Source organism: Pelodiscus sinensis, chromosome 2, assembly GCF_049634645.1.
Source record: "Pelodiscus sinensis isolate JC-2024 chromosome 2, ASM4963464v1, whole genome shotgun sequence".
Taxonomy (NCBI): domain Eukaryota; kingdom Metazoa; phylum Chordata; order Testudines; family Trionychidae; genus Pelodiscus; species Pelodiscus sinensis.
Genome location: NC_134712.1, coordinates 79567352 through 79580336, shown reverse-complemented (window position 1 = coordinate 79580336; position 12985 = coordinate 79567352). Strand labels below are relative to the sequence as shown.

General features: G+C 48.0%; 1 protein-coding gene across 1 annotated transcript in view; it reads left to right on the top strand.

Moving 5' to 3' along the window:
- COLEC12 (collectin subfamily member 12) overlaps positions 1-12985 on the top strand; it is a 131587-nt gene that overhangs the window by 103649 nt on the left and 14953 nt on the right. The window contains exons 3-5 of the mRNA XM_014581524.2: positions 2672-2794; positions 6286-6384; positions 6924-7970. Of these exons, the coding sequence (XP_014437010.2) occupies positions 2672-2794; positions 6286-6384; positions 6924-7970 (1269 nt within the window). The remainder of the gene's footprint in view (positions 1-2671; positions 2795-6285; positions 6385-6923; positions 7971-12985) is intronic.

Sequence of the window (12985 nt, the reverse complement as noted above, 5' to 3'; positions counted from 1 at the left end):
TAAATTTCCTTGTGTAGAGAAACCCTAAATCTCATTATCCTTATTTTATACAGTAGAAAAAAAGTGAAGTGCTGAAATCCTCATATTTTCCTTCTAAGTCCATGTGTCAACAATTCTGCCATTGTGGTTTGGGGGAGGAGGGGAGAGGAGGAAGGGCAGGCAAAAAGAGCAATTGGCCCAGGGCTCCAGGCCATCTCCACCATGGCATCAACAGTAACCTCAGCCCCAGAGTCCTGTATAGCACTGAAGGCTGGCTGAGAGAGGCTAGATACTAGCTCCACCCCTTCCACCCAAGACTATGCCTCCCACATTGCCCAAGTCCCAGTGATGTCTGTCACCATCCCTGTGTTTCAATATAAAATTTGCAAAATAGGGCAAAAGTCTCCTTTCAGACATTTACACTAGCACTTAGTTTCAGCTCTACTTCTTTTAGTTTATGTGTGCATATCACTCACTGTTCACAATGCAGCGAAGTTGAATGCTAGAACTGAGTTATTACCAGGAGGATCTAGACAGAATATTGCCATAATTTTTGTCTTAATTGCAATCTTGTCTCATTGTCAGACTATTGATAACATAGGCATGCGCAGCACATTTCATTAGGGTGTGCACCCAAAGAATTTTTTAAAAATGCACTTTGACCCCCCCATTAGCCACACCTCTGACCCCTGTTAACCATGCCCCTGACCCCCATTAGCCATGCCCCTGGAGGTAACCCTCTCTGGGCAAGATGGGCACATGACCAAAAGTAAAAAGTGTTATGTGACCCCTGACCCAAGGACTTTTCCCACCATCCTCCTACCAATAGAGATTAGTTTCCTGCCCCCCCCATGCAGCTATCCTGCAATTGCATTAATCCAATGCGTGTGACATTAATGCGGGGGTGGAGAGGCTGGGAGGGGGGGAAGTGTTCCCTCTAAGATTTTCCTCCCATGAGCAGAATGAATTTTGTGTTGTGCACCAGTACTGAATTAATGTGGCTTGTTTGTATGTGCCATTGTGGCACCCAAGTTATTAATAAATATCTACCTTTCCCCTCTGCTGCCATGTCTCCTCCCCTTGCTCCATCAACTCCCCTGGTGCCTGCTGCCCCCCAACCCCTCACCCTCCGCTGCTGTCCTGACTCCTGCCCTTCTCACTGCCTTCCTGAGACCTGCCCCTCCTCCACCAGCTGTTCTCTCCCCCCTGTGCCCGCTCCTCCAGTAGCCCCACTCTGATCATGTGAGCTACCCCATCTCATCCCTTCGTCTAACACCTCCCTCAGCTCTCTCCTCTGGTGCTGGTCCCTCCCCTGCAGGTGTCTGCCCTTCTGTTTTACCCCCAGAATCCCCTGGCACCTACACCTTCCCTTACCCCTGCATCCTCCTGGTGCCTCCCCCTTCTCTCACTGTCCCTGCTCCCTTTGCCCTTTTTTCCCTGATGCCCATCCCCTCACCACTCTCTGCCCCCATTCCCCTCATGCCCCTGTGTCCTCACACATGACTTACTCCATCCCCGACTTCCTCATGCCCACCCCTTCTTTCAAGACTTCTCCCAGCACCTCCCCCTCCAATCTCTACTGCCCTTCCCTCTCCTCTTCCAGCATCACCCTGTCCCCCCTCCCACTGACACTTCCCCTCCTGCCCTTTTCCTCATTGTCTCCACTTCGTCCCCTAGCATTTGTGTCTCTTCTATCCTGTCCCTTTGGTGCCTTCTCCTTTCTTCCCCCTCTCCCTTCCCCCTCCGTACAAGCCCCTTCCACCTCTTCCCCTTTCTTCCTCCTCCACCCTCCCCCACTGCAAAAGCCCCTTCCTCTTATTCCCACCCCTTACCTTCAGCTTCTGCCTTATAGCTTGCAGGGCTGGAGTCAGAGCCAACCCAAGCTGCAGGGCCAGGGCGCGGCACCCCCAGGGTGCCGTATGGTGCTGCAGGGCCGGGTGGGGGTACCCCCAGGGCACTGCATGGTGCTGCCGGGACAGGCGGGGGCGCCCCTGGGGCGCCGCGCGGTGTTGTAGGGTGGGGCGGGGATGCCCCTGGGGCGCCATGCAGTGCTGCAGGGCCGGGCACTGCGTGGTGCTACCGGGTCAGGTGGGGGCACCCCTGAGGCGCTGCCCGGTGCTGCCAGGCTGGGTGCGGGTGCTCCTGGGCACCTCCAGGGCGCTGCGCCGTACTGCTGGGCTGGGCAGGGGCGTTCCCAGGTGCCTCAGGGTTGCCATGTGGTGCTGCCATGCTGGGCGGGGGCGCTCCCAGGCACCTCAAGGGGACTGCTCCGTGCTGGGTGGGGGTGTTACTGGGTGCCTCAGGGGCGCCGCGCCATGCTTCTGGGCCATGCTGTGCTGCCAGGCCAGTTGGGGCCCAGGGCTCAAAAATGGCTCGGGCTAGCCAGCCTGAGACATTAGGGTGTGCCCGGGCACACCCGGCACACCCCGTGCGCACACCTATGATTGATAATAACATGCGGGGTGTTCTGAATCTAGTTAATACTCATCTGAGACATTAAAATGACCATATGACTAAAGTAGGGCTACACTGAGCCTTAAATCCATCGAATGTTACCAGCACTTGCAGTGTAGATAAGTCTGTGTACATATAATCTGTTTATGTGTTTTAGACAAAAAAAAAAAAAAAAAAAACACAAGGAAAGTTAAGATTTACTCTTTGACCTGATTCTTAAAGTCCCATTTTTTTCCAGGTATTCAGGAGGGGACTCAATGTACCAAATGTAAAAATAATTGGGCACTGAAGTTCTCCATCATTCTACTATATATTTTGTGTGCCTTGCTAACAATAACAGTAGCCATTCTGGGATACAAAGGTATGTACCATATGTGCCACGGTGTTTCACTTTCAGATGAGAATCCAAGCAAGAGCTCCAACTGTTAGAGATGGAGAGGAGAATGGATTTATTTTATTTTCAGCTTTAATATTATTGCAGCATGAGATGTCAGTTACCATAATTCATTGCATGCTTGACATAGTTTACACTAAACAAACTTTGAAATTTCTCTTTCAAACAGCTATGAAACTTTGATATTAGAATAGTGATTGGTTGAGATTTGTGTGTGTGTGTGTGTGTGTGTGTGTGTGTATGTAATTGCCAGTTTTTGCTATGGAAAGGTATTAATTTGGAGATTCAAGAACTTCAGTAAGGCTCCACGCAAGTAATTGCTTGATCACTGTTAATGAGCTCATGTATCTTTTTCTCCTGAGACTGTTTCCTTATCTTCTTTCCCCTCTCACTTCATCTCTCTGGGTATTCTGCTTTCTTTACTTTCTCTCTGGCTTGTATCTTCCTGTCTAGTGTTTCCCAATCCTTCAGAGTTTAATGGCTCTTTTTCATTCCTTAGGGATTGGATTCCTTCCCTCTGGGGTTTCCAGATACGTGAAGGAACAAGGCAACCAATTCACTACCCCAACACTCTTTCCATTTAAACTTACACTGGACTTTCAGAGGCTCTTGTGCCTTCGGGCAGAGTTTCTTATCCCCATGTATGCATTTGAGCCTCACCATTGCTCCAGGAAGTACCTGGTGGGGTTTCAACAATTCATGCTTGATTAGTGGACAAGCTGAGGCAGTGTCCATTGGCTTTTGTGATCGCTCATCCACAGCATTACAAAAGCGGTCCTTAATTTTTTAATCCCCCCATGAGAGGGCCAGTCCAAGCACAGAATTCCATAAACCTACACTCCATACATATATGCACAGTCTTTTCATATTTCTCTGCTACCTACACGAGACCCTGTCCATATTCCCCCAAGGTCCTTCATCTCCTTTTGGGTGTCACTGCTCATCCAAAGGCCTATTGCAGCACCTGTCCAGCGTGCAAGGAGACTGGGGGAGTGACGCAATGCAGCACAATGTCTTGTGGATCCCCACCTGGTATGGTGCAGCTCCTCTCTGTCCAGAGTCCAAATAATTTGGGTATAGGACAGAGCCTTCAGGCTTTCACTGTGATTTGAGTTTACAAACACCAAACTGATACTAGGTTTGGACTTCAAGGCCAAGGCATATGGTTGCCAGGTATCTGGAACACCCAGTCAAAAAGAAACCCTAGTGGCGCCAGTCAGCACTGCCAACCAAGTTGCTAAAAGTCCAGCTGGCAGTGAAGGGGGGCTAAGACAGGCTCCCTGCCTGCCCTTTCTCCTCATGGCTCCTGGAAGTGGCCAGCAGCTCTGCTTCCTGGACACTGAGGAGGCCACAAGAGCGATACGCACTGTCCCCATCCCAGGCTTCTGCTCCACAGCTCCCATTGGCTGGAAAGCATGGCCAGTGGGAGCTGCAGGGGTGGCATGTGCAGGTGCAAGTGGTGTGCAGAGCCCACTGGCCCCTCTGCCTAGGAGCTGGACATGCCTCTGCCTCCAGGAGCCAACTGAGGTAAGTGCCTCCTGGCCAGAGCCTCACTGCAAGCTAGGGATGTTAAATATCATGCAATTAAATCGTCGTGTAACCTCATGAACTTTTATCAGTTACACGACTACTCAATAGTCCCTGGAGGTGGGGCTGACAGCCAGTGCGCTCCCGTCCCCACTCCCAGGGAGCCTCCTGCTCCCCACGATTCTGTCTCTGTATCAGAGGCAGCTGCATGGGGTGGTAGCCGCCCCTGTCTGCAGGAATCCGAGTTCCCCTCAGCACCAGCTCCATGGTGCCACCTGAGAGCCCCCACAGACAGGGGCTGCTGTCACGGAGTATCCTTTGTCCGCAGCGGGCCCAAGCTCGCAGGCAGCACCACGGAGCTGCTGCTGGAGGGAACCAGCTTTTAAACTGGCTTCCCCCAGCACCGGCTCCTGCCTGTGCTTCCTCCCTGCGACTGAAAGAGGCAGCAAAGGGGGTGGCAGGCAGGTCTACAGGAGGCAATACGCATGGCTCATGTATCAGCACCTGCGTGTATCGGCACCAGCTCCCTCCCCAACCCTTTGCTTTCTCTGATACAGAGGCAAAAATTGGGAGGAATTCATGTAGTCAACAAGATTAACCAATAAGCCCAGGCTTATTGATTAATCATGTAATTGTCTACACATTGACATCCCTACTGCAAACCCCTCCCACATTCCAGTCTCCTATCCCAGGTTGGAACCCCTTCCTGCACCTAACTTCCTCCCAGGCCTACCTCTTGCATCCCCAAACTCGCTGCCCTAACCCTGAGCCCCCTCCTACACCCTAACTCTCTCCTGGAGCCTGCACCCCACAATCTGTCCCGCACCCCAACCCCTTCCCAGCCAGGTGAAAGTGAGTGAGGGTGGAAGATATCAAATGACTGAGGGAGAGGGGATGGAGTGAGTGGCAGGCTGGCCTCAAAGAAGGGAAAGGGACAGGGCAAGGGTGCTTGGTTTTGTGTGATTAGAAAGTTGGCAACTCTATCAGTGCAGAATCTAGCTTCTGAAGCATTCAATTTCCTCCCTTGCTTGTAACCATTTATAAATACATATTTAGCACTTTGAGCCTTCTGGACTCATCATTTCTGGCTCTCTCCTTCTTTCTTACCCTTACTCTTGCCATAAAAAGCAACAGAATGCATCACTGCCAGGAAAATAACTCCAACCTCATCAAGCCAAGAGCAAATTGGGAACAGCCAAACATCCAGGCTGGGCTGAACAAACACAGTTTAAACCCTTGCAAATCAGAATTATTTTAAAGCCATTGTTTGATTCAATGACCTGATGTTGTTATCAAGAGGTTTCAAGGATTTGTGACTTTTCAGAAGATGTTATTTAAGAGCAGCATCTTATATATGATCTATAGGTTCCGCACATAGTAATTAAGATGCAGTTCATAGTGATTAAAAGGGTCAGAAAATTATTTGGTCCATCTGAATCGAAATGGCCTAGAGGAGAGTAAGAAGGAATCTGCTTCTAGTTGTGTAACAAGCTTCAAGCATCCAACACACCTCCAGTAGACAAGGAGGCACTGCTTGCGGTTAAATATTATAAAAATAAATTGATTAGAGAGGAAAATTCAGACGACTCTTCATTCATGAGATGAATCTGTTTATTATCAAAATAAATATTTGATCCAAACATAGTGGTTAACTTTTTAGCAGAGTGCACAATTATGTGAGCAGAAAGGAACACACTGTTCTGATATTATTCAGAGTACTTTAACTCTGGAGTTAAGTGCAAAGCCAGGTAATTCTATCCTTGGTTGGGTTTTTTTTTTTCATTATTTACACTTTCATTTATTGATCTTCTATATGACTTGTTATGAAAATCTCATTACTTACACCATATCTCATAGCTGGAACTTCCCACAACTAAATCTACAAAAATTACAAATGTAAACGCCCATTAAGACTGTTCTCAATTTTCCAGTTGTAGAAAAAATGGACAATGTTACAGGTGGCATGGAGACATCCCACAGAAGATACACTGAGAAACTCACAGAAGTGGAGAGTGGTCTGAAGAAATTAGGTAATCTCCACATAACCAAAAGCCATATAAGGAACCCTATCTGCATGTCCTTGTACAGTATCATTGTGGGAGATATAGCAGTGGATATGAGTTGATCTTATTGTCACAGATCTGTCTGATGAACAGGTTGTCTAGGAATCTGCATATTAAGGTTGTAAAATCCCATTTAATTAGTTAACCGGTTAAACACCACTTTCCGCAGCTCCCATTGGCCAGGAATGGCAATCCATGGCCAACCAGAACTGCGAACAACCGTACCTGCAGAGGCGCAGGTAAATAAAGCACCAGCAGCGCAGCAGGGGCCCAGCCTGGTGAACCATGTTTGGCTTATTGCCCACCCTTGATCTAGGGGCAGAACTAGACCCTACAGCATTAGTTTTAGAAAAGTGACAATAGAATGTTTCACCAACGTAATGCTTTAATTGCCTGACCATTCTTAGACACAGCACTTACAGTTCTGGAAAGAGTCTTTTGATATTGTGTTTACAAAAAGAAAACAATGCAAAGCTAATGCTTTTGAAAATTTCCCTTTTTAATAGATGACCAAACTGGAGAAAAAGATATGAGCACTAACAAAGAACTTTCTAGCTTCAGATCTGACATTCTGGCTCTTCGCCAGCAGCTTCAGGAGATTGCAGAGAAAACCACCAAAAACAAGGATACACTGGAGAAGCTGCAAGATTCTGGAAGTGTATTAGATGACAGGCAGAGCCAAATGAAAGGGGTCTTGGACAGCAACTCCTTCATGATCATCACTGTCAATAAAACACTCCAAGCATACACTGGTTATATCAACAATCTCCAGCAAGACACAAGTAATATCCAAACAAATTTGCAAAGCCAAATGCATTCTCATAATGTGGCCATCATGAATTTAAACAACTTAAATCTGACGCAAGTTCAACAAAGGAATCTTATCAGTATTTTGCAGAGGTCTGTGGATGATACAAGTCAGGCTATCCAAAGAATCAAGAATGACTTTCAAAATCTGCAACAGGTTGTCCTTCAAGCACGAAAGGACACTGATTGGCTTAAGGAAAAAGTGCAAAATTTACAGATGTTAGCAGTCAACAACTCAGCATTGGCCAAAGCTAATAATGATACACTTGAAGAAATGAATAGTCAACTTAACTCATTCAGTGGGCAAATGGAGAACATCACCACAGTCGCTCAAACCAATGAACAAAATCTTAAGGAGCTGCAGGAGCACCATAAAGATTATGAGAACAGAACTTCTGCCAAGTTTAACCAGTTAGAAGAGCGCTTTCAGCAATTTGAGACAGATATAGTTAATATCATTAGCAACATCAGCTACACTGCACATCACCTGCGGACACTGACTAGCAATCTCAATGAGGTCAGGACAACTTGTACAGACACCTTAAGTAAACACACAGATGACCTGACTTTTATGAACAACACACTTGCCAATATTCGTTTAGATTCTACATCTCTCAGGATGCAACAGGATGTGATGAGATCAAGATTAGATGTGGAAGTTGCAAATTTGTCACTAATTATGGAAGAAATGAAGCTGGTAGATTCCAGACATGGACAGCTCATCAAGAACTTCACAATACTGCAAGGTGAGCGGAATTTCAGTCTATATCTCAAGTTGCACCTCATTACAATATATGGGTTTTACATGCTTTTAAATAAAACCAAAACACTTCAGCTCTTTTTTATTATCCTTATGGACTAAATTCTATCCTTCCGAGGAAACCCTGAATAGCTGAGCTTTGCAAAGCGGTAGTTTGTGAGGACATGGGCAGAAAGAGCACTGCCTGCTTTGCCCATGGAACTGCAGCAAAGCAACTGTGTGACTGCTATAAGGTGAAAGCAATTGTCAAAGCTCCTGCTGCCCTATTCTATCGGGTGAAGGTCCCAGCAGATTTGCACAATGAAATCTTCAATTCCCGCGCCTCCCACACATGGACCTCTCCTGCCCACCCCTTGCTGTCAGCTCTGTGAAGCAGGGCTTTGGCTGCTTCATGACCCCTCTGCAGCCTCTCTAACATGTCAAGCCAGGTCTATACTAGACCCGGAAGATCAGCTTATGGTAGACAACTCCAGCTACATAACTTAGCCTTAAGCCAGACTTGGCACCATCTCCACAGCGGTGGCTTCAACTTCCCTTACTCCTTGTGAACCTAGGAGTACCAGCACCAGCTGGTAGCACCCTCAGAGTTTGATTTAGTGGGTCCTTAAGTCAAGTGCCAGAAGATCGATCTCTGGCGTGGTAAGCATAGACGTGGCCTCAGACAGTACCTCTGGTAAAATCTAGCCTTAAGAAAAGAAACATTGACCAGGAGAGCACAGGTGTTATCCCCTCCTCTCTGTGGAATGTGTGATGGGGGTCTTTGGCTTCTCCCTGCATAGTTGCCAGAGAAAAGGAATCCTTAGTGTAACCTTTAATCAAAACCAAAAAAGGCTTTCGTTGTATGAAAGTCCTTTTTCCCATTTATGCTGGGACAGAGAACTTAAGAACATAAGAACGGCCATACTGGGTCAGACCAAAGGTCCATCTATCCCAGTATCCTGTCTGCCGACAGTGGCCAATGCCAGATACCCAGAGGGAGTGAATAGAACAGGGAATCATTACGTGATCCCTCTCCTGTCATGCATTTCAAGACAAACAGAAGCCACTCCACACTTAGTGACTCCAAGATTTCTTTCTCGAGTAATTATAGCTAAATTAGTCCCCATCATATTGTATGTATAGTTGGGAATATTTTTCCCAACATGCATTACTTTACATTTATCAGCATTAAATTTAATTTGTCATTTTGTTGCCCAATCACTTAGTTTGGTGAGATCTTTTTGAAGCTCTTCACAATCTTCTTTGGTCTTAACTATCTTGAGCAGTTTGGTACCATCTGCAAATTTTGCCACCTCACTATTTACTCCTTTCTCTAGATCCTTTATAAATAAGTTTAATAGGATTGGTCCCAGAACAGACCTTTGGGGGACTCCACTAGTTACCTCTCTCCACTCTGAAAACTTACCATTTATTCCTACCTGACCTGTTCCATTATCTAAACCTAAACCTGGGAGATGTTAGTTTGGTTTAAATTTTTTCACCTAATATTCCCATCTGTCCTTTGTTGGGCTGAAATTGGAATGTTGTGAAAGAAAGTCTAGGATGGTTAAATTTTATTCTGACTGTTGAGTCCGCTTTTGATCTGTCATCTAAACCAGTGGTTCTCAACCTCTTTACCATTGGGACGCATATGCAGCTTTCTCTGCAGTATGTGAGCTAGGGATGTAAGCAACTAGTAAACTAGTCTTCTATCCGATAAGTATATGCTTATCAGATAGTCAACTAGTGACTCGACTAATCGCTTCCCTGCCTCTCATGCTGCCTCTATCAGAGAGAGGACCCTCTTTGGGGACCAGGAGGGACTGCTTGGCTCCCTCGCTGGCCATGTGTTCCCTAGGCACTTTGCTTTTGAAATGTACAAGAGCCCCACAGGACTTTCGTACATTTCAAAAGCAGGGAGCAGAGAGCCAGTGGGTAATTGCTTGAGCCCCCTGCTCGCCCTGGGCTCCCTGCGCACTTTGCTTTTGAAATGTACAAGAGCCCCGGGGGGCTCTTGTGCATTTCAAAGGTGGAGGCGTACTTATCGACTAATCGAGTAGTCGATGTAAATTCCATCGACTATTCAATTAGTTGATTAATCTAAATTTAATATCTCTAATGTGAGCCACGGCCACACAAAATATGTACACTGCCTGTATTGCCCTGAGGGTGTCACATAGGCTGCAGCTGTGTGGGATGTGGGTTGGGAATCACTGATCTAAAGTAAGCTCAAAGATGAAAGGAAGCTGGAGCGCCCTGGTGCATTGCACTGATAATAGACTGACCAGGGCTCTGGATGCTGCCACCATCCCAGATGGTGCATGCACTGCACATGCACCCTGGCTCCAGCCCTGGTGCTTGAAACAGCCAGGTAGCACGGTGGCCGCTTTCCTAGCCCTGAGCCCCTCCCCCCCCCACTCCACAACCCCGGCAGCCCTAGGCCTAAACCATCCCACACCCCACAATCCCATACCCTGACTCTTGCATCCACCACCCCTGCCCCAAGCCCTCCATCCCCTGCCCTTACGCCTGCATCCCCCACCCTATTCCCCAACGCCTGCCCTGATCCTGCACACCTCCCAAGTCCCATCCCCTTGCCTTTACTCCTGCACTGCCCACAACCCATCCCCTGCCCTGAGCTCCCCTACACCCACACACACCCCAAAACCTTGCCCTGGGTCTCCCACACTTAAATTTCTTATAGGCACTGTCCTATCGCAACCATCCCCGCAACCTCCTGCCCTGACTGCCTCCCCCAGGGGGCGAGAGAAGCAATAGGACAGTACCCGTCCAAAATTTAAGTTACTTTCACCTCTGAATGAAGCTGGAATAGTTGTGGAGAGGGTGGAAACCTCAAGAAACCAATCCCCGCTAAGTAGGAAATAGCTGAACAAAGCAAAACTGGATCATTCCCAGAGAGGTCACTCTCAGTGAAAAAGTAAAACTATTTTGTTTTAAGCCAGCTGGGAGCAGGCTGGGAAACCTCCTGTTTCTTTTAATCAAAGGATACTTTATTTTCTTCAGAAGTAAATATACACATAGTGTTGTTTTTCTTTTGGTTGTTTTGGTTTGTTTTTTTTTAAAGTCGTCCAAGCCAAGTATTCTTCTAATTGAAGTTAATACTCCACATTGCTGGCCTGATTTGAACCAGCTAGTGGCAGGCCTTGAACCTTGATCACGGGGCCTGCCAGCCCTCCAGGATTGTCCTGGAGTCTCTGTAAATTAAAGATTAATCTTTTATCAGAGGTTATGTGATATGATGAAACGTCCAGGAATATGTCCAACAAAACTTGGCAACCCTACTGATCACAGAAATAAAACCTTCCCTCAAAATAGATAGAGATGGAAGCAAGATCCATGATGCATGTGAGTCCAAAATACCTTTCTCGTCTGTTCCCGTTTCACATGGAAATCAGTGCCTTCAATTTCAGAGGCATGTTAGGAGCTTATCCTTAAAGAAAATTAAATGGAATAGATTTCTTGGGGGAGAAATGCTCTAAAACAGTGTTTCTTAAACATTTTAAGACCAGGGAACACCAAACAATAATTTTTGTTGATGAGGAACAGAGTTTTTGGTTGAGCAAAGAAAAAAAGACAACCAACAACACCATACACACACACTTTTAATCTAAGTATCCCAAACATAACCTGTCAATCACTATCCATTAAATAAAAAAAAGTTGTCCAACAAAGAAGGAACATTGTATCTGTCCCCCTCAGGTGTCCTGGATAACAAGTGAGGGCTAAAAGCAGCAGTGCAAAGACCTGGTTGGTGTGGAGGCTGTAGGGCAGTTCCCTCCCCTGACAGGCAGGATCCTCAGACCAGCAGCGGAGACCAGCCAATCAGAGCTGGCCCTGCTGCTGGCCCTGCAATGCTCCTCCTCTCTGTCAAGGGGCGCAACCAAGGCGCAGAGCTGTCCCAGGTGATTGCAAGCCGGGCACAGGAGCACGTGAGGAGGAACGCAGGTAGCCCTGTCTCATTTCCAGCTGCGTCACTGCTGCGTCACACTCGCTCACCTCTTCCACGCTTCGCACCACCGGCTGCGTCTCAGCGGCTCTAGCGGCCCTTATTTTTCCTTACACGTTTGAGGCTCACCTGGGAGTTCTCCACGGAACACCGGTGTTCCATGTGTGAGGGGGCGGACAGGCCCCGCACTGACAGACAGGGCGTAGCCAAGGCCCAGCTGGCGGAGAAAGCCCCGCCCCTCCGGCCATGCTGGGCATGCTCCCAGCAGAGGCTGGGTATAAAAGCAGAGGGAGCCCTGCAGCCGAGGAGGCTGCAGGCTAAGGGAGTAGACCAGTCCGGGCTGGTGTTGCTGCAGCAGCTGAGACCGGAGTTGCCACCGTGTCTGACCCGGAAACCGAGCAAGCAGCCGCCGACCCCAGGGAGGCAGGAGCGAGCCTGCGACCCCGGCAGGTACCGAGGCGAATGGGCCCCAGGGGAGCAGGGCGGGGTAGGAAGCAGCCCAGAGCAAAGGGCTCAAAGCGCAACTTGGCCTGTAGCGGCCGGATTCCCCATTGAGCGGGCAGGAGCCATAGGCCCTGCCTAAAGGGCCCTGGGCTGAGACCCGGTGGAGAGGGAGGGCCTGGGTTCCCCACCGCCCATTTCCCCTGCCCTGGATAATCAACCCCGGGCCAGGAGAGGCTTCTCGGAGCGGTTAGGCCTCTAATGCCATAGGTACCCTGATAGAGGGGCACGAACTTTTATGTTGGGACTACTAGGGTTGTGTTCACCCTGTAGAGCGGGCAATGGGCCTGTAAGGGAAGGGGCGCACCCCACGCCAGGGGCGTACCCCGTGACACCATGGAACACAGTTTAAGAAACAAGGCACTAAAACATGCTTATCTGTGAACAAATCCAAATTCATGTTAATAATCAAATATGGAAAACCCATCATTCTTACTGTCTTCTCATCTTCCACTGTGACTGGTGCACTGTCCTTCCATAAATATCCAATAGGCAGATAGCATTTTGTTAGCCATGCGATTAGCTCTCCAGTCACCTTATTTCTCACCATCCAT